General features: G+C 39.6%; 1 protein-coding gene across 5 annotated transcripts in view; it reads right to left on the bottom strand.

Annotated features, from left to right (window-relative positions):
- arfgef1 (ADP-ribosylation factor guanine nucleotide-exchange factor 1 (brefeldin A-inhibited)) overlaps positions 1-21,807 on the bottom strand; it is a 312,411-nt gene that overhangs the window by 174,112 nt on the left and 116,492 nt on the right. For 3 of the 5 annotated variants that reach the window (XM_041189760.1, XM_041189762.1, XM_041189764.1), the window contains 4 exons: positions 18,656-18,929; positions 11,891-12,004; positions 8,103-8,210; positions 7,480-7,667 (listed from right to left, as the gene is read on the bottom strand). In XM_041189760.1, coding sequence (XP_041045694.1) covers positions 7,480-7,667; positions 8,103-8,210; positions 11,891-12,004; positions 18,656-18,929 — 684 coding nt within the window. The remainder of the gene's footprint in view (positions 1-7,479; positions 7,668-8,102; positions 8,211-11,890; positions 12,005-18,655; positions 18,930-21,807) is intronic. The other 2 variants (XM_041189763.1, XM_041189765.1) reach the window with 1 other exon arrangement.

Raw genomic sequence — 21,807 nt, 5'->3', positions numbered from 1 at the left:
TATTGGAACATATGAGATTCTGAGGGGGTTTGAAAGGGTAGATGCTGAGATAATGTTTCTATTTGTGGGGAATTCTAGAACCATGAGGCATAGTTTCAGAATAAAGTATCACATGTGTAAGACTGAAATAAGGGGAAATTCCTTCACACGGGCGTTGTTAAGGTTTGGAATTCTCTGCTCTAGGGTGCTGTGGAGGCTGAAGCACTGAATACATTCAAGACTGAGATAGACAGATTTTGAACTATAGGAGAGCCAAGAATTCTGGGAAACAGGCAGGAAAGTGGAGTTGAGCCCAAGATCAGATCAGCATGATCATATGGCAGGGCAGGCCCAAGAGGCAATTCTTGTAATTTGCTCTTGCCCCATAACACAGGGACAGGTACATACATACGAAACAGGAGCAGAAATAGGCCATTCGGCCCTTCGAGCCTGCTCCACCGTTCAATAAGATCATGGCTGATCTGTGTGCATTTTGAATTCCACATTCCTATCTAACCCCCAATAGCCTTTGATTCCCCTGCCTAACAAGAATCCATCTACCTCCGCCGTAAAAATATTCAATGGCCCCACCTCCACCTCCTTCTGAGGCATAGAGTTCCAAAGTCACACAACCCTCAGAAAAAATTTCTCCTCATTTCCATTCTGAAAGGGCAACCCCTATTTTAAAACAGTGCCCCTAGTTCTGGACTCACCCACAAGAGAAAACATCTTTTCCACATCCACCTTGTCAATGCCATTCAGGATCTTACATACTTCATTCAATCAACCAGCTAATAAAGCAGAAGAGGTTTACAAAAATGGTTCCAGTTATGAGAAACTTCAGTTATGAAGGTAGATTGGAGAAGCTGGGATTGTTCCCCATGTAGAGAGAAGGTTAAGAGGAGATTTGATAGAGTTGTTCAAAATCATGAGACGGGGCTGGGCAGAGTAGATAGGGGGAAACGGTTACCACTCATAAAAGGATCGAGAACGAGGGTACAGATTTAAAGTGATTTGCAAAAGAAGCAAATGCGATGTGAGAAAAACATTTTCACACAGCAACAATTCTGTGATTCCGGGAAGTCACCCCTCACTCTTCTAAACTCCAGTGGAAACAAGCCCAGTCTGTCTAACTTTTCTTCATAAGATAACCCTCTCATTCCAGGTATCAATGTAGTTAACCTCCTTGCTTTTATGTTCAATTCTTCTCGTAATAAAGGATGGCGTTCCATTAGCCTTCTTAATTACTTGCTGTACCTACTAATTTTTTGTGACTCACGCACTAGAACACTTATTTCCCTCTGCACCTCGGAATTTTGCAGTCGTTCTCCTTTTAAATAATACTCTGCTTTTTTATTGTTCCTGCCAAAGTGAACAACTTCACATTATGCTCTATCTACCAGATTTTTGCTCACTCGCTCAACCTATCTATATCCTTCTGCAACCACCTTACATCCTCTTCACAACAGACTTTCCGACCTATCTTTGTGTCATGTGCAAATTTAGCTACCATGCCTTCACTCCCCTCATCTAAGTCATTGATCAAAATTGTAACCCCTGCCGGACTCCACTCGTCACATCCTATCAATCAGGCAAAGATCAATTTACGCATGCTCTCTGTTTCCTGACAGCCAACCAATCTTCTGTCGATGCTAACATGTTACCTCATACACTCTGAGCTTTTATTTTCTGCAATAGCCTTTGATGTGGCACCTTATCAAATACCTTCTGGAAATCCAAGTACAGCACATCTACAGGCTCCCCTTTATCCACAGCATATGTCACTCCTTCAAAGAACTCCAATAAATTGATTAAACATGATTTTCTTTTCACAAATCCATGCTTATTCTTCCCGATTACCATGAGTTTCTCCGAGTGCCCAGCTATAACCTTGTTAATGATCGATTCTAACACCTTCCCCACATCAGACGTCAAGCTAACTGGCCTATAGTTTCCTGTTTTGAATCGAGGGGTTATATTTGCTACTTTCTAGTCTGATGGAACCTTTCCAGAACCTAGGGAATTTTGGAAAATTAACACCAATGCATCTGCTACTTCATTAGCCACCTCTTTTAAGACCCTAGCATGAACTTCATCAAGACCTGCAGATTTGTCAGCCTGCAGTTCCATCAGTTTGCTCAGTATTGCTTCCCTAGCAATTGTAATTTCACTAAGTTCCCCTCTTCCTTCCACCTTCTGATTTACTATTACCGGAATGTTTCTTGTATCCTCTAAAGTGAAGGCAGAAGCAAATTATTTGTTCATTTCATACGACATTTCCTTATTATCTACTATTAACTGCCGATTCTCACTCTCTAGAGGGCCAGCTGTCACTTTACTTACTCTTTTCCTTTTTAAGTATCTGTAGAAACTCTTGCTATCCGTTTTTACGTTTCTAGCTAGCTTCCTCTCATATTCTAATTTCTTTCTCCTGATTAACCTTTTAGTCATTCTCTGCCAATCTTCATATTCTGAACAATCATCTGACCTGCCACTCATCTTTGCATAGTTATATGCTTTTTCCTTAAGTTTGATGCTTTCCTTAACTTCTTTAGTTAACCATGGATGGTGGATCCTCCCCTTAGAATTTTTCTTTTTAGCAGGAATATACTTATTCTGAATATTATTCAAGATGTTATAGCAGGGCATTTAGAAAAATTCAAGGCAATTAGGCAGAGTCAACATGGTGTTGTAAAAGGGAAATCATATTTAACCAATTTATTGGAGTTCTTTGAAGAAGTCAAATGTGCTGTGGATACATAGATTTCCAGAAGGCATTTGATAAAGTACCACATCAAAGGTTATTGCAGAAAATAAAAGCTCATAGTGTAGGGGGTTACATATTGACATGGATAGAAGATTGGCTGGCTAACAGGAAGCAGAAAGTAGGCATAAATGGGTCTTTTTCTGGTTGGCAGGATGTGACGAACGGTGCGCCACAGGGATCAGTGCTGGGGCCTCAACTTTTTACAGTTTATATAAATGATTGGATGAAGGTACCAAAGGAATGGTTGCTAAATTTGTTGATGACACAAAGATAGATAGGAAAGTAAATTGTGAAGAGGATGTAAGGAGGCTACAAAGTGACATAGATAGGTTAAGTGAGTGGGCAAAGATCTGGCAAATGGAGTATAATGTGGGCAAATGTGAAATTGTTAATTTTGGCAGGAAGAATAAAAAAGAAGCTTTTTATGTAATTGGTAAGAGATCGAGGAGCTCTGAGATTCAGAGGGATCTCGGTGTCCCAGTGCATGAATCACAAAAGGTTAGTATGCAGGCATAGCAGGTAATTAGGAAAGCTAATAGAATGTTATAATTTATTGTGAGGGGAACTGATTACAAAAGTAGGGAGGTGATGCTTCAGTTGTACAGGGCATTGGTGAGACCACATCTGGAGTATTGTGTACAGTACTGGTCTCCTGATTTAAAGAAATATGTATAAGCGTTAGAAGCAATTCAGAGAAGGTTTACTAGACTAATACCAGGAATGGGCAGGTTGTCTTATGAGGAAACGCTGGACAGCTTTGTCTTGTATCCACAGGAATTTAGAAGAGTAAGAGGCAACTTAATTGAAACCTTTAAGATCCTGAGTGGTCTTGACAGGGTGGATGTGGAGAGATGTTTTCCCTTGTGGGAGAATCTAGAACTACGGCTCCCGGTTTAAAAATAAAGGGTCAATGATTCAAGACAGATGAGGAGAATTTTTTTTTTTTCCTCAGAGGTTTTGAGTGTCTTTCGAACTCTCTTCCTCATAAGGCAGTGGAAGCAGAGTCTTTGTATATTTTTTTAAGGCAGAGCTAGATAAATTCTTGATTAACAAGGTGGTGAAAAGTTTTTGGGGGTAGGCAGGAATGTGTGGCTGAGGATACATTCAGACTATTGAATGGCAGAGCAGGTTGAGTGGCCTACTCCTGCTCCTAATTCATATGTTTGTATGAAATATCCCCTTAAATGTCTACTACTGCTTTTCAATTGATCTATCCTTAGCCTAGTATCCCAGTTCACTTCAGCTAGATCAGCTTTCATGCCCACATAGTTACCCTTATTTAAGTTTAAAATACTAGTTTTAGACCTACTCTTCTCCCTTTCAAACTAGGTGTAAAATTCAATCATACTGTGGTTGCTGCTACCTCAGGGTGCCTTCACTCTAGCAAACTAGAGTGGAAATTCAGGATGGAAAATGCAGTGAATTCCATATAAATGTTTTACTTCATCTATAGTAAACTTGGTTTAAAAATAATGTATTGTTAAGATTAATCAATATTTATTGGCAAGTATGCAAAAGCATTCCCAACAAAGCATACATTTAAGTATGTAGCAATTAAAGGATTTTTCTCAGCTCCAATAATATTAAACATACTGATGTTTTGTTGAAACATTTGATATGGTTGCACATTTGGCACATGGTATGGGAGACTTGATGCAGAACATGAAGCACAGGAACTAGGGAGATTATGGAGGCAGAGTGGGAAGAGGTCTTTTGAATGAGGAGGAGGAGGAGGACGACGATCATGTGGGGCATAAACACTGGACCAAATGGCCAGTTCCCATATTGTAGATTCTATATAATTCCTGTTACCAGAATTTATTGCAAATGCTTGTTTATAATTTTCTATTTCATCTAAAGAACGACCCAAATCTTACAGTCTCCAGATGGTCAGAGATGTGACATACATTGGGAGATGTACTTCAGGACCCTGCAGAAGTCTTGACACACACATACGTGGAAATTGCCAAGGAAGTTTAAACTTCAGATGTGCTGATTTGTGCTGCCCGGGACTCTCCGCAAATGTCTCTAGTCCTGAGCTCAGGATGGAGACTTGGGCCAGGTAAGCGGGACTTACCTGCATACTTACTCTAGAAATGTTAGACTGCTTAATAACTGGTCTAACAGCTAGTAACTCAGCTGAGCATCGTGAATGATTCCCACAGTCACCCCCACCCCCCCAGCCAAAACCACTAACCAGCCTATCCCAGACCACTCGGTTACCCCCACCTGACTTGACAAGCCTCCAGCTACCCCTCTGACCTGGCCATCTCCTGACTCAACTACTGCACCCCCAACCAACTGACTACACATCCTCAGACCAACTGGGCCCCACCCAATTAATCCCTGTGCCACCCAAATAACCACCCCACCCCCCACCCCCCCGACCAGACACTCCCACCCGAGCAACATCCCCTCCCAACCATCTCCCCACCAACAATGCCCCCAACTTCCTGACTGCACCCCCCCCACCACCTGACTGCCCACTCGACCCCCCCACCACTCGATTACATCCTCATCATCTGACTAAGCCCTCCAAGACCACTCCCTGATCAGACCTGAATACTCCCCCGACTCAGGCACCCACCTATTCACCTATCCACTCACCCATTCACTCATTCAGCCATTCACCTATTAAAAGACTTGAGACCTTTAAAAACTTAACTGAATGTGGCAGCTACTCTCATAAAAAGGAGGCATGCCCTTTCCTACCCCCAACTCTCCTATACTTGCCTGACTTACCCCAGAGAGGCTGTGCTGCCTATTTCTGCTTCATCCGGGATTGGGAGATGCGGCTGAAAAAGGGTAGTATCATCAGTTTGGAGAAAACTTTACAGATAGCGGCACTGCTGCTGACTGGAACATTTAGCCAATATGTCTAGCACTAGCCTTCAACAAGTAGAGTAGCCTTATATGCTATTCAAAGTCAGTAATCTTAAACTGGTTGTGACAATAAAAAGTTACTGAATTGGATGCAGCGTTCTGACTCATCTATTTTAATAATTTATAACATACAATATACATTAGCTATTCCTAGTGTTGGGAAAATCTAATTCATGGATCATGTGTTTTGGAAATTTTTTTTAGTTATAGGAATTCAAGTTTAACTGTAAAGATGGGTTAAGTGCAATTAAAGCAAGCTTGGAGATTATTACATTTAAAAGGTTTGGGCTACATTACCTTAAGAAGCGAACAGCTGGAAAGATAAGGTGATTAAAATGCTGGGCTTTAAGATAAATGGCAGTTCAAAAGGCGACCCTGGTTTGTTTATTAAAAGTCAGAACAGATAGAGCTATAAAACATCATGTGGGCTTACTTAGCTAAAAAGAGGTGGAGATGTGATGCTTGCATAGCTTGCAAAGAAGTACAGTCCCCCAAGAGATATTTTTGTTTTGGGATTTAGAACTAAATTAGTTTAAAAGAATTCAGTAAATCCTGAAAGGTTGTAAAACCCATTTACCTCATATGATCAAAGAAGAAATTGTAAATGAGGGATAATTAATCTCAAGGTCTGTTTGAAGACAGTCCAGAGCAAGCTACCTTGTTATGGAGATGGATGGAGCTTAGCAAGGTTCTCTGGTTTCATTTTATCTAGGCGTTTACAGGAAAAGTTAGTTGCAGTTTGGGCCTCATGTGGTTTGCAGTCCACTGAGAGAAGATAGCCAAAGTAAATGATAGTTAGTTAGACCTGCAATGTAAGCAGAGTAACTCACCATGTGGAATGCGGGCAAGGCTTGATCTCAGTTTGAATTTTGTGAGGGAATAGAAGATGGAAGATTGTCTCGTTTGAAACTAGTGGAAGAATCTACAGTAGTCTTCAAAGAGTCTTGTGCCAAAGAAAGCAACAGGCAGATTAGCTTGGAAGTATTGGAAAGTAACCAGAACAAGGGACTCAGGCATCCACAGTGAAGACATGGTAAATGAAAGTTTTACCTCTTAGAATAGCCAGAGCTGAGGAGGACTCTCCAGAGGACAATGCCACACTTATGGGTGGTTTCTACATAAGTAATTGGCTTCAAGATTGATTTGTCTTATAAATGAATTCTTGGGGGAAGTAAGAAGTAAACCTGAGTGCATAACATACACAGTTATAAATCATATTTTTTAATTAGTAAGTTTTGTTTAATTCTTTTATATACAATAAAATTTGTATTTTAAGTGAAATTTTGTTGTGCAGTTCTATTGGTTAAAATGAGGTGTTCAAATTTCAGTTTAAATGTTAGCAGTCCCTAACCGGATTGTAACACAGGATAAAGAGAGGTAAGCGGATTTTTTATTTCAATGCATAAATTCAGTTTCAAGAACTCATTCTATGCTCCATCTGTAAGAAGTCATTGGGACAGCTCATTGCTCTAAGCATCCGAAAGTGTTAGCTGACGAATCTCAAAATTGCCAAAACAGTAATTCCAAATGTCTTTTAAAATTGGAAGTTCCTCAGTTAATTTTAATAACATATCAACTAATTAGTGATTTATTTGTGACAACTGTGAATTTCTAAATGCAGAACTGAATGGGTTTGTGTATTAGAAAACTAGACCGCATGTTGTCGGCAGGATGACAGTGAATTTATGAAATCAGAAAATCTATATTTCTAGCACTGATTTAAAGTTGATACTCTAAACTACAAAAAGATAATTATCAACAATAATTATCCTAAAATATCAATAAAAAATAGCAATTTTTGTGAAAGGGATTATAAAAAGGGGTAAATCTATTCTTTTATTTGGCATCACCTGAGTGTCACTGGACGAAACTGACAATCTGTCATCAGTCAGTGATGGGGTATATGACACGGAGATTGGAGTCCCTGGAATTCCATTAGAATGAACATTATCTGTGTCATTGACTGCTACAGTTTCATCTTCTAGGGTGCCAGTAGTACTTTCAGAACAACCATTCCCACCTGGCTTTTCTTCTGAATCTGAAAGATAACATTTCAGTTAAATACTTCACAAAACAAAACTTTTCAAAGACTGGGCACCATATTGAGGAAAATGCATGTCAGTAGAATTTAATAAGTGAGGAACAACAGTTATAAACAAAGATACTGTATGGTACTAAGTTACTAACAATGTACGTTTAACTTCAAAAATCAGAAATACATAAAAAATAAGATTTCAAACATGCTAAAATAGTGTGAAGTAATTTAAAGCTATTGTAAATATTGCAGCTAACAACAAATAGACTTCCAAAAATAGCCAATAAACTAAAATCCATCTAATAGTCAAGTGTAGCAATTACAATTTCATGGTTTGAAGGCCCACTACTCAAATCTGTGGTTGAGTTTCAGGCTCAGACTTTTAAAAAAAAATCTCTCTGAAGGAGGGGTAGGAAAAACTGGCACTGCCTCACCCACCTTCAACTGCACTTTTTACTGGCCAATCACAGCAGCATTGAGGATGGTAGTGGGGAGGTCCAAAGCCCACATCGTCCCATCCTCCCAGATGCGTGGTAGGGAGAGTTCCTTTAAAGGAAGAAAACGGGGGCGGAGGGTGGTGGGGGGGTGGGGAAATCAAAAGTAAAACAAATTATTTGGCAAAACATTATGACCGAAATCTTTTGCCATGACAATAGCTCTCCATCAAAATTGTAGCTCAACTACATATGTTCCTAAATTCTAAATGGATAAAATGGCTTTCGCCTTGACCCAAAATATAAAGCTGTGCTGACATTTCAGCCTCAACTTGCATTATCTGGAAAACTTGACTGTGAAATCCATCACATTACAGCCAAGTTGTAACTTACAAGGCTTCATCAGAACATACAGTGAAGGCATTTTGAAACCTCAGTGACATTAAACGTTTCCTGCCTGTAGGCAAGAAATTTTCACTGACTGAGGTCACTTTCTGCAGATAAGGAAACCTCTTCAGTAATAGCAAATTTAGCAAAAGGCAGATCTGAGCTCACTTTGAAAGTTACACATATGAAACTGTTAGCAATAATGTAAAATTTCAGCTGATGATTTATCTACCACCATACTTGGGGAGACAATGGCATAGTGGTATTGTCGCTGGACAAGTAATCCAGAGATCCAGGGTAATGCTCTGGGCACCCGGGTTCAAATCCTGCCATGGCAGATAGAGGAATTTGAATTCAATAAAAATTTGGAAAATTAAAAGCCTAATGATGACCATGGAACCATTGTCGATTGTTGTAAAAACCCATCTAATTCACTAATGTCCTTTAGGGAAGGAAATCTGCCATCCTTACCTGGTCTGGCCTACATGTGACTCCAGACCAGGTAAGGATGGTCGACAGCAATGTGGTTGACTCTTAAAATGCCCTTGGTACAAGGGCAATTAGGGATGAGCAATAAATGCTGGCCTAGCCAGCGATGCCCACATCCCATGAATGAACAAAAAAAAAAGTACTGGCTGATATATACCACACAACCTGGACAACATTATGAACAATATACCAAGTACGACCTCCTCCCAGAAGTTGACATTGACATAAGGGTTTTAAAACACCTGCTATCAATTGCTACAAATGTCGCTGCATCTGAGTCTCTAACTCCTACTGAAATCAATGGTGACTAAATATTGCAATACAGTTGGCTTGAAGTATCAATACAGCTTTAACACTTCAGAAAGTAGCAGCTATAAGGAACAGCACAAGGAACAGCTAGATGCTAACATCAAGGAACAAAAGACCATCTTCAAATGCAATCAAATGCCTGTAAATTATTTTCTTGAAACAAATTAGAACAATTCTGGAGAATTCATTTGAGCTTGTTTCCAATTTAATTTGAGAGAATTCATCAGCACAAAATTACAAAGAAATATAGACAGATTAAGTGAATGGGCGAAGCTGTGTCAAATGGATTTTAATGAAGTCAAATATGAGGTCATCCAACTTGAATCTAAAAAGGTTAGAACAAAGTTCTTTCTAAATGATGAAAAGCTGGAAACATCGAAGGTCCAAAGAGATTTGGGCATCTAGGTGCACAATACAGAAAATAATCAAAAAGGCTAATGGAATGCCGGTCTTTGATAGGTTACAAAGCACAGAAACAGGCCATTCGGCTCAATCAGTGCATGCCAGCATTGATGCTCCACTTGAGCCTCCTTTTGTCTTTCCTCATCTAACTATTGGCATAATCCTCTATTCCCACATAGGTTTATCTAGCCTCTCCTTAGCATCTATACTATTGTTTCAATAATGAGTTTCACATTCTAACCACTCTGTGTAAATACATTTCTTCTCAATTCCCTATTTGATTTCTTGGTGACTATCTTATATTAAAGACCTCAAGTTTTGCTCTTCCCAACAAGAGGAAACATTCCCTTTGAGTCTACTCTACCAAAACCTATTAGGTCACCTCTCAGCTTTCTCTTTTCAAGAGAAGGGAGATCCAGCCTGTTCATTCTTTTCTGACAGGAATACCCCTGCTTTTCTGGTATCGTCCTGTTAAATCTTTTTTTTTTTGCACCTTCTCTAGAATACAAGGGGATAGAAATCATGCTTCAACTACACAAAGCCCTGGTTACACCACACCTGGAGTACTGTGAGCAGTTCTGGTCATCATAACTTAGGAAGAGTATTAGAGGGACTGAGGCATATATTTACCAGAATGATACCTAGACTCCAAGGGTTAAGTTACGAGTAGAGATTACACAAACTAGGGTTGTATCCCTGGGAATTTAGATGTTTAAGAAGTGATTTGATTGAAGCTTTTAAGATTTAAAGGGGGGCGGGGGGGGGTAGTTGGTTAGATAGAGAAAACCATTCCACTGGTCAGGAAGACTAAGGGGCATAATCTAAAAAATGGCCAGTCTTTCAGGAGTGAAATTTGGAATCACTTCTACACACAAAGAGTGACAAAAACGTTGAACTTTGTTCTGCAAATGGCAATGGATGCTTGATCAACTGTTAATTTTAAATCTGAAACTTTTTTGTTAACCAAAGGCACAAGGGAAATGGGGCAAAAGGCAGGTGTATAGAGTTGGATCACAGATCAGCCATGACCTCATCGAATGGTGGAACAAGCTCTTGGAGATAAATGGCCTACACCTTTTCTTATGAATAAATGGCGCGTTACTGAAGCAAAGAAATCAAGTGGTTCTAGGCTTAATCTATTGGTTTATCTAAATTTTCTCATTGGCACCTTGAAAATTAAAAGATAAATAAATGTAATTGCTCTAGTTAGGTACTGGAAAAGATTATCCTTTAAAATTAACGCAAGTCAGAAAGTCAAACATCAAAAAGATAAATACTTCAAACATATTACACATTGTCGATTATTTTCCTCACCCAAGGTTCATTAGGCTGCAGTCAACTCTCCAAACATGGTAGAAAATATGACAAAGTACATCATTTATGCTGTAAAAATTTGTCTTGAAACTTTAGACATATAGTGTCTTCTTTGTAACTTGCCTTTGTCCCCATTACATCTTGGCAACTTTCAATACCACCAAATGATTCTACATCATTACCTGGTAGGTTTGTGTAACATCACTGTAAGAGGAGGTGGTGGCATAGTGGTATTGTCACTAGACTGGCATTGCAGAGACCCTGGGTAATGTTCTGGGGATCTGGGTTTGATGATGAAATTTGAATTCAATAATGATGACCACAAAACCATTGCTGATTGTTGTAAAAACTCATCTGGTTCACTAATGTCCCATCCATGTCCCTTTAGGGAAGGAAATCTGCAGTCCTTACCTCATCTGGCCTACTTGTGACTCCAGACCCACAGCAATGTGGTTAACTCCTAAAAGCCCTTTGAGCACGGGCAATTAGGGATGGGCAATTAGGGATGGGCAATAAATGCTGGCCTAACCAACAACACCAGGAACAAATAAAGAAAAATTAATTCTTTGTCTGCCCTACATTTTAAATTTGCTTATAAATTTTATGATATTGATCCAACTTTACTGATTACATAATGGTCATCCATGATGCAAAATGCACAACTACAAAAAGTTTTCAATGAATCAGTAAGCAATTAATCTATACACAAGAAATCATTAACTTTTTTTACTCTCCTATCGAAATTGAGACTTATACCGACAGAAAGGGGAAAATTACCTCATGAGACGAAGGAATCAAAGAAAATTAAGGAAAAACAAAAATGTCATGAAGACTTACACATGCAGAACAAAATCATGGAAATAAATTAACAGATGAAAATGAATACACTACCTCCAACAACAGTGGTCACCAACTCTTGTAGAATGTTCTGTACAATTTCATGTACATTATCCTCAAATTCAAGACCCTCCCCATGACTGCTGCCTGTAATCCCTTTTGCAATACCTTGTGTAAGGACAAAATATAAAATGCTCAGAACAAATCAGCCAGCCAGGACTAAATTAAAGAAAATACAAGCATGGATAAAACATGCCTCAACTTTGTCTCAAATAAAGGAAAATGGGGCTTTGGGGATGATTTTTCGAAGGGTGAAATCTTCGAAGGGTTTAAATTCTATTTGTGTATTCCTTCAGAAATATATTATAACATCAATATAAAAAATCAATTCTCATTTTGGTATATGGAATTACCTTCAGTTGCACTGGTTTGCCAAAAGCTAGTGTTTAATATCTAAGCATCTGAAGTGCCTTTGGAGAAAATCTGAATCAGCATTTTCCTCCTTTTCCTATAACATCATTTTTATAAAGAACAGATAGCAATAAGATTGATTTTTCTTCCTCTTTAGTCAGTGAGTTACAGTAAGGGTCATATGAAGAGTTACCTCTTGTCAGCCAAACATTGGTCCGGATTTTGCAGTCAGCAGCGTATAAACAGTGCTCACCATCCATTACATTTACACAGCTGTCCACAGACTTTTAGTAGGCTTTTGCACAACAGCTTATGGAGTCTGACATAGTGTAACACCCTCAGTAGGGGGTCTGGAACTTATGTGAACAGGGCAAGCAACAAGCTTCTTCAACCAACTAGTACGCTATGCTTACTGAAGTATGCAGTCTAATCCAGGAAGCATAGTTTGGAACATTTAATTCAATGTAAAATCATGTACAGGAAGTGAAATGAAGGTGAAAAGGAAGATGGGATTAGAGAAATGAGACAAAGAAAAAGTTTTTAAAATGCTAACATTTTTAGCCATAAATAAAACCTAAAGAATGAGTCTCCACACTGCTAAAAGTAAGTTTTCAGTTCCAGATTGTATAGCAGCAATTAAGAGTTATCACATCATTAAAATTTCAGTTACATTTGAATGGACGACCTGCAACTTTTTCTGGCATGTTTACCAAGTATTTAGTGGATATGCATTGGGACTTTACACCCTCCATGTGTTTGATTGCCAAATCACTCATCAAGGTGGAGAAGCTCATGGAGGAGAAGGCAAAAAAAAAAAAAATGACAGCAACTCCCCGATTCCCACATTTAACTGCAAGTGTGGGGTGGCAATAGTTGCTGTCCATTTAGTCCTTAATAATGGTGAGTACTAATAGCCTCACTGTTATTGATACTACAAAATCTGGACCATTGTACTTCAATTGAAAATTCATATGTCACCAGCAGAACGTCTGACTACCTTCCTAGACTGCAAAAAAATTAATATGTGGAGCTTCTGAAGGTATAAATGAACAATAAATATATGAGAAGCACAAGAAACACAAAATTATAAAGTTTTAGCAGTATGAACAACAAGAGAATTTACTAGCCACTGGCTGGTCTTCCTGCCCTGAAAGCACTCAGAAAAAAAGGTCATTGAGGAGCAGTCTTAACATTGATAAATGGCTCCTGTTCAACACTTTATACAAAATAAAATTGTGAAATCACTGCCAGTCATTGTGGTGGCACATTGCAAGGAGAAAAGACAAGAAAGAAGCGTCACCTAAGGGTACCACTCAAGTCCCTGGATTAATCCTCCTCTTTTCCCTCAAGATGTTCTGCCCTCTTTTATTCACTTCTAATAGAGGTCATTTAGGCATGACACAAAAACTTCTACTGTCTACCTCTTTAGTGAGGGCACAGAAAGCAGCAATTATTATGGTGAAATCACCTAGACAGAAAATAGTAAGTGAACATTAACCATGGTTTATCCGAGCGTTCAAGATTTGATCCCTCTCTAAGGCTGGGTATCTGTAATAAATTTACCTTTAGTTTTATTAACATACAACGTTATGTTTTGAGAGCACGTATCAGTAATTTAGACATACACTCGCTGTAAATTTTCCATCCAATAAAAATAATATGAAACTTCATGGAACAGGGTATGCCCAGTTCTTCATTTGCTCTCCTAGAGCACCAAGTTATGTGGCAGATATAGTGAAGACAGAAAGTTCCCAAGCCTTATCAGAATAATTCACTGTGGTTTTAATGCTGAATTAATGTAGTTTAGCATTAAGTGAAGCTAGGGACCTGATTTTCTCCACAGGCACTGCATACAGTGGACAAATTCTTAACAATTACAGTAAAGATGGTGAATTACTCTTATTAAGAAAAATGTAGTATATTTCTTGATAATTTTTATTAAAAATTGTGAATATCATTTTGCTTCTTGATAAATATCTCAAAAAATATTTGAGGAGAAAATAATTATATCTGAACATTCTGACTCTATTCAAAACATCATGCAGTGCTCTCTCCATTGCCATATACTATTTCACTTATTTCCATAATTGAATTATCACTGATGCAAGGTTCTTGATTCCTGATATTATACAAAACTCAGGCAAAATCATGATAAGCCACCTACCTTCAGTATAGTCTTCCTTATTCTTTAAGTTCAGCTTCCACATAAGATAGGATGCAGTCCAATCTTGGGAAAATCACCTGGATATTTGCTCTTCATGAAATTGTCCTTTTGAGCTTTTAAATTATATTTTCCTATTTTGTTTTAATAATTACCTTAGACTCTTTGCCGAGGGAAGGCAGAAATAGCATCTTGAAAATAGCAGATCATTGAAAACCAGAAAGAACAGGAAAATGCTTCTAGTCACATCTGGTCAAATAAACAAGCATGGTTGGGCCTGAAATGCAGAATGAATTTTGTATGCAAAATTTGTACTTCGAAGAAAATGAGGAAAGTAATACTGAAATTAGGTAATCTAACATTTTCTCCTTGCATTCAATCCTCGTGTATAAAATAGTAGTGAAAGGATTTTTGGTAGTGTTTCTGAAGATTTTTTATCTTCTGAGCAGTTTGCAGCAAATCATTCATCACCCCAAGCAATCAGAACAAGACATTACATCTTTGGAAAAGATTTTTGATTCTTTACGTTGTTGCCTTGAAGATGGCCTTAAGTAGAACCACCAATAGTTGGACCAAGAAATGAACACTAGCAGAGTAAGCTCTAACTTTCTATAAATTAGATATCTATATGCACTTGTATTAAATAAGTGGTGCAATCTTTCACTGGCAGATATCAAGAAAGGGCTGAAGGCACTGGATACAGCAAAGGATACTGGTCCTGACAACAACCTGGCTGTAGGACTAAAAACTTGTGCTCCAGAACCAGCTGCATCCCTAGTCAAGTTGTTCCAGTACAGCTACACCACTGGTATCTGCCCAACACTGGAAAATTGGTCACAAAAAGCATGACCTATCTAATTCAGCCAATTACTACCCCATCAACATACTCGCAATCATTAGCAAAGTGATGGGTGGAGTCACTGACAGTGTTATCAAGTGGCACTCACACAGCAATAACCTGTTCACTACGCACAGTTTGGGTTCTACCAGGGTCAGTTCTTGACTTCATTGCAGCCTTGGTCCAAACATGGACAAAAGAGCCGAATGCCAGTGGCGAGTTGAGAGTGACTGCTGTTGACATCAAGGCAGCATTTGACCAAGTGTGGCATCAAGGAGCTCTAGGAAAATTGAAGTTAATGGGAATGAAGGGGGAAACTGTCCACAGGTTGGAGTCATAGCTAGTATAAAAGGAAGATGTCTGTGATTGTAGGAGACCAATAATCTCAGCCTCAGGATATTGCTGTAGGAACTCCTCAGGGTAGCGTGCAAGGCCCAACCATCTTCAACATTTTCAATGAACTCTCACTCAGCATTAAGGTCAGGAGTAGAGATGTTTACTGAAGATTGCACAGTATTCAGTATCATTCACAACTCCTCAGATACTGAAGCAATCCATGCCTACATGCAGCAAGACTTGGACAACATTCAGGTTTGGGCTCATAAATAGCAATATCTGTGCCATTCAAGTGCTGAGGAATGACCATTTCCAACAAGAGAATATCTAATTATCTGACATTCAACAGCATTACCATCACTGAATCCTTCAAGTTCGACATCCAGGGGGTCACCAGTGACCAGAAACTGAGCAGCCATATAAATACTGTGGCTATAAGAGCAGGGCAGAGGCTGGGAATCCTCAGTCAAGTAACTCACCTCTTGACTTCCCAAAGCCTGTCTGCCATCTACAAGGCACAAGTCAAGAGTGTGATATAATACTCTCTACTTGCCTGGATGGTTGCAGGTCCAACAACACACAAGAAGCTCGCCATTATCCAGGACAAAGCAGCCTATTTGATCTGCCATTCATCCATCACCTTAAACATGAGCTCCCTCCACAACCAGCACACAATGGCAGTAGTGTGTACCATCTACAAAATGCACTGCAGCAACTTGCCAACGCTCTGGCAACCTTCCAAACCTGCAACATCTAACAGCTAGAAGAACATGGGCAGTATACGCTATCTGCAAGTTCTGCTCCAAGTCGCACGCCATCCGGATGTGGAACTATATCGCCATTCCTCCATTGCTACATGGGTTGCAGTGGTTCAACAAAGCAACTTGCCACCACCTTCACAAGGGTAATTAAGGATTGGCAATAAATGCTTGCCTTACCAGATGCTCAAATTCCATGAATGAATAAAAAAAAAGTGGTCAGGATTTGAAATTTCACACTGCAATTTTCTGATGCAAGTGAAATTCAGAAATAATATTAGGCAAACTGCCTACATACCAAGTAATACAAGCTAGATCCACCTTCAACACAATCTACTCACCAACAATGCTTGATGAGCAAAATGCAAGTAAGGTACTAATAATGAGAGAAAAACTTGAGATTGCAAGCCATTTGATATCAACTTGTGTAGGACCAAGTCCAGAATCAGAATAAAGCGGGAAAGTTTGCAGTTTCCAAATGTTTCATAAATAAAGACATGTACTTCCCTCAAGTAATCATGATCAGAAACAGCTGATTGTAAAATTATTGGAGCTTCATAGTGAGTTTGGAGAGAATCCCAAATCTGTGACATCTTCAAGCTTGATAAGATTGTTTGATTGTTACTCCTCACTGAAATGTGAATGTGACCTTATCTTTATCTTCAAAAGCAATCGCAGCACAAGATGGAAAGCTCCATCAGCCCCTTTTAAAGGCTGGACAAAAAAAAACCCTTTCCTCAACAGCCACCTGAGCTTTCATATAGAGGGCTTTTTCAGAAAATATTGGATTTTTTTTACTTGACCAGTCACATCTACTTACTATTGCCAGATTCTTCATAATAATCAGGCAAGAACCAACTTGATTTTGATGTGCAGTGTGTACGAAAGCTCAATTTAACAAAACTTGGAGTAGGTGAGGTGCATTTTCTCTAAAGAAATTTACTTTGACAACTTCTGAACAACAACTAAAACCTTCCACTACATATGCGATTCTGTGTTTTAGTGAGACCTGGAAAACAATAGATCTGCCGCCAAGTGACTTTGAAAACTTGAACCATTTGGAGCACATAACATACCCTATCTGGCCTAGGAACCACTGCAGTTGTATGGAACAGACCTTGTTAGATGATGCTCATTGTGATTCCTATTTAGCTAGAAAGATAAAACCTTGTAAAAATGTGGTTAGCAGAAACAGCTACACAGAGAAGTGTCCTTGTTTGCTGCAAGCAGTAACTGAAACACGCCCTCTAATTATGAGGCAGTTCAGATACTGAAGTCAATGGATATGTATTAAATCAGTGCCTTTTCAGCTAAACACAATTGTTAAATTTTGGGATAAGTCTTTAAAGGGAAGCCTAAACCCCCATCTCATAATACAAGATAATAATAATCCAGATGACATAACTGAATACCTTGGAAAAGTTAGTCTCTGTGTCTTAAAGACATCTGGAGCAAGGCTCTTTGCTGCTGATAGACAAGGGACCAATGTCTATTCAACAGAAATATGGTGGGACAGGCTCCCAATAGCTGAAGATACAGTCATGATGTAAATTCTGTGGACTGTCCTTGGTTAAAATTCAAAGCAATTCTGATGTTGTCACCACTTCTAGCTGGAGTTCAGTGTCAGAATTAACTTGTTCTGTGCCTATTTCTACAATAGAAGGGCAGGTCTTGGTCAGCATACAAAACATTTCTAATCAGTCACAAAGTGTGTTGATAGAATCCATGATTGATGCCAAACCCAAGAAGTGAAATTAATTTAAAACCAACGCTAGAGAGAATTGAACATAACAACATAAGACAGTGATCCTTTCTTTCAGATGCGTAATCCAGTGTAGGACACTGTTGAGCGAATTTTTTAAATAGTCACTTTGTAATCTCTTTTTGCCTGGAGTTAATTTTCCATCAAACTGGCTGCAGCCACAGCAGCATTTGCATCAAGAATACATGATTTTTGACATCTTGGTTGGCAGGATCATTTTCCAATAGATTTGTAACCATTAACAGAAAGTGAAGAAATTAAATGCTTATTCAGGTTTTTCCATTGTGTGGAATACTACAGGGACTTGTTGCTAACAATGGAATGAAAAAATTGTAAATACAACGTAGAGCAAATCATCTTAACCAAGTGAAGCAGAATACTTTTAAGGAAGAATTGACCTACATTCTACGATATATGGAAACTGAACTGAGAAACGATATTGTTTACCAACCTTATAGTGCATATCTAAGGAAACAAATAAATAATTTCCTTCCTTTAAACTTTCCTAAGTCACAAAAACTATGTACAAGAGGCTATAAACAAACTTATTTACTTTTAGCTGCTGTGGCCTGGTCAACTTCTGTTTGTTCATTTTCGGCATTACAAATGTCTGTCCCATTTTCTGGCTCTGTATCCTCTTGAATATGCTTGTCCACTTCATTAATGTGTCCTGATTCTACTTCAGGTGCCTGTGCTACTTCAAGAATTGGCTGTTCCTCAAGTCGGCTTAGTTGTGGGGATTCGGGTTCGTACTGGTTCACATTGGACTGTTGGAGATGATGTTGTTGCCGAAGTCTCTCCTTTTCCATTTGTTTTACTTCCTGCAGCTGTATGCAAAAAGACATATTTTAGGACTGAAAATGGAGCACAGTCTTCCATTTCTAAGGAATGCTGTATTAAGTTTGACAACTTTCTAGCTCAGACACGGCGTTTTGGGAAAGAAGGGCACAGATTTTGGAGACATGTTCAAGAACTAAGAGAAAAGAGAGAGGCTGAGAATGCTTTGTTTTTTGAAGGGTGATGATGGTTTAAAGGAGAAAGTGAGAGAGTACCTGAACAGGGGAATCCATTTACAGGGGTAGTTGGACGTTCAGTAGCTTAGCTGGAATAGGATCAAGGGAGCAAGAAATAAGTCTCATGTATGAGTTAAGTTTGGAGAGCACAAGAGGGGAGACAAAACAGAAACCAGAGAAAGATAAGGGATCAGGAGAGAGGCAGGGAATGCCTTGGGAAAGGCTAGGCTTTGTGAACAAGGGTTAGAAGGAAGCAGCAGAGGCTTCCACGCCTGCTACAGCACTTAAAAGGCCCTAGCTGAAGTCACAAATGAGACTGCCCTTGCTGGGTTCCAAAACTCTGATTGTAACCAGAGTTTCTTCAGCAGTGACAGCTGTCTCTACACCATGACCTCTGTATTCCTAGAAAGTTCTATCCTCAGCTCTTCATCTTCCTCTTTTACCATCTGTCCTTTGGTGATAACATCCACAAACACAAGGTCAGCTTCCACAATCTCACAGACAACATCCAATGATACCTCTCCATCACCTCTCTCAACCTCTCCACTGCCTCTGTTTTGTTCCAATTGTGGGCTACAGTTGGTTGAAGTCACAAATGCCTATGGTGGCGCGAAGGAAAGGGGGAGACAAATAAGAGACGAGAGGAATGGAGAGTTTGTGGGTTTGTAACATTGGAAAAGGTTAAAGATAGAAATGGGTGAGGCAATGAATAAATTTGAACAAGGGAATGAGAACTTTAAATTTGAGATGCAATGGGACTGGCAACCAATATAAATCAGTGACAACAGGGATGGTGGGTGACTTGGACATGATATGGAATGTGGGAAAGTGAGTTCACACTACCTATTTACCTTGCTATGCTGGATTGTTTGTGGGATTAGCACCCAATAAGATAAAACAACTTTCTGTCAAACATGGATGCATTGCGAAGCAGGCCTAAGGCAGGGATGAGGAGCTGACACAATGTGTCTTCATGGTATGGGAGATGTTGGTTAGGGAACTGTATTTATAGGTTTAAAAAAGTAATTTCAAGAGCTTAAATGGGCCATATAACCATGATAACAGATCATTAGGAGAGACTGAAATGAGCTAAGAGCATCTTCTTGGCTCCATATTGTTATTCAGAGGCCACTTTTACATGTCTTTTGATATGCTGTGACCAAGGGCCAGCGCTCTGTGAAAGCACAACAGAGAAACAAATGACAGTTGGCCTTGTGGTGCGGTTTGGGGAAGAAGGATAAAAATGATGAATAAGTAAAAAAGAACAAAAAAACTGGATTAAAAAAAGGAAAGGGGTAAAGATGGAGGACAGTTCATAGTCTGAAGTTGCTGAACTCAATGTTAAGTCCGGAAGTCGTGTGGGCATGAGAGCAAGACGGCCTGCTGAAATGGTAAGTGACAAGGAGGTCTTGTCAATCATAAAACCAATTTAAAAATCTTTACTCTCACAAAGCACATCTCTCTCAAGCTTTGATTCAAATTTTTTCAGTGGCTATGTGCACCCAAATTCCAGCATTGCCACCTGCCCAATGTAAACAATGCCATGTGAGGTTCACTGGTCTTATCGGAAATCGTAATTGGGAAACTTACATTAGCTTTGAGAAATAATCAACAACTTGCATATATAGTGCTAAAAACAAAAAAATTGCGGATGCTGGAAATCCAAAACAAAAACAGAATTACCTGGAAAAACTCAGCAGGTCTGGCAGCATCGGCGGAGGAGAAAAGAGTTGACGTTTCGAGTGCTCATGACCCTTCGACAAAGCTAGGTGAATCCAAGGAAGGGGTGAAATATAAGCTGGTTTAAGTCCGGGGGGGGGGGGGGGTGGTGTTGGGTGGGGGGGATAGAAGTGGAGGGGGGTGGTGTGGTTGTAGGGACAGACAAGCAGTGATAGAAGCAGATCATCAAAAGATGTCACAGACAACAGAACAAAAGAACACATAGGTTTCGAAGTTGGTGATATTATCTAAACGAATGTGCTAATTAAGAATGGATGGTAGGGCACTCAATGTATAGCTCTAGTGGGGGTGGGGGGCATAAAAGATTTAAAAATAATGGAAATAGGTGGGAAAAAGAAAAATCTATATAATTTATTGGAAAAAAACAAAAGGAAGGGGGAAGAAACAGAAAGGGGGTGGGGATGGAGGAGGGAGCTCAAGACCTAAAGTTGTTGAATTCAATATTCAGTCCAGAAGGCTGTGAAGTGCCTAGTCGGAAGATGAGGTGTTGTTCCTCCAGTTTGCGTTGGGCTTCACTGGAACAATGCAGCAAGCCAAGGACAGACATGTGGGCAAGAGAGCAGGGTGGAGTGTTGAAATGGCAAGCGACAGGGAGGTTTGAGTCATTCTTGCAGACAGACCGCAGGTGTTCTGCAAAGCGGTTGCCCAGTTTACACGTTTGGTCTCTCCAATGTAGAGGAGACCACATTGGGAGCAACGAATGCAGTAGACTAAGTTGGGGAAAATGCAAGTGAAATGTTGCTTCAGTTGAAAGGAGTGTTTGGGCCCTTGGACGGTGAGGAGAGAGGAAGTGAAGGGGCAGGTGTTATATCTTTTGCGTGGGCATGGGGTGGTGCCATAGGTGGGGGCTGAGGCGTAGGGGGTGATGGAGGAGTGGACCAGGGTGTCCCGGAGGGAACAATCCCTACGGAATGCCAACAGTGGGGGTGAAGGGAAGATGTGTTTGGTAGTG

Source organism: Carcharodon carcharias, chromosome 6 (genome assembly GCF_017639515.1).
Source record: "Carcharodon carcharias isolate sCarCar2 chromosome 6, sCarCar2.pri, whole genome shotgun sequence".
Classification (NCBI taxonomy): domain Eukaryota; kingdom Metazoa; phylum Chordata; class Chondrichthyes; order Lamniformes; family Lamnidae; genus Carcharodon; species Carcharodon carcharias.
This window is presented reverse-complemented; position numbering and strand designations above follow the sequence as displayed.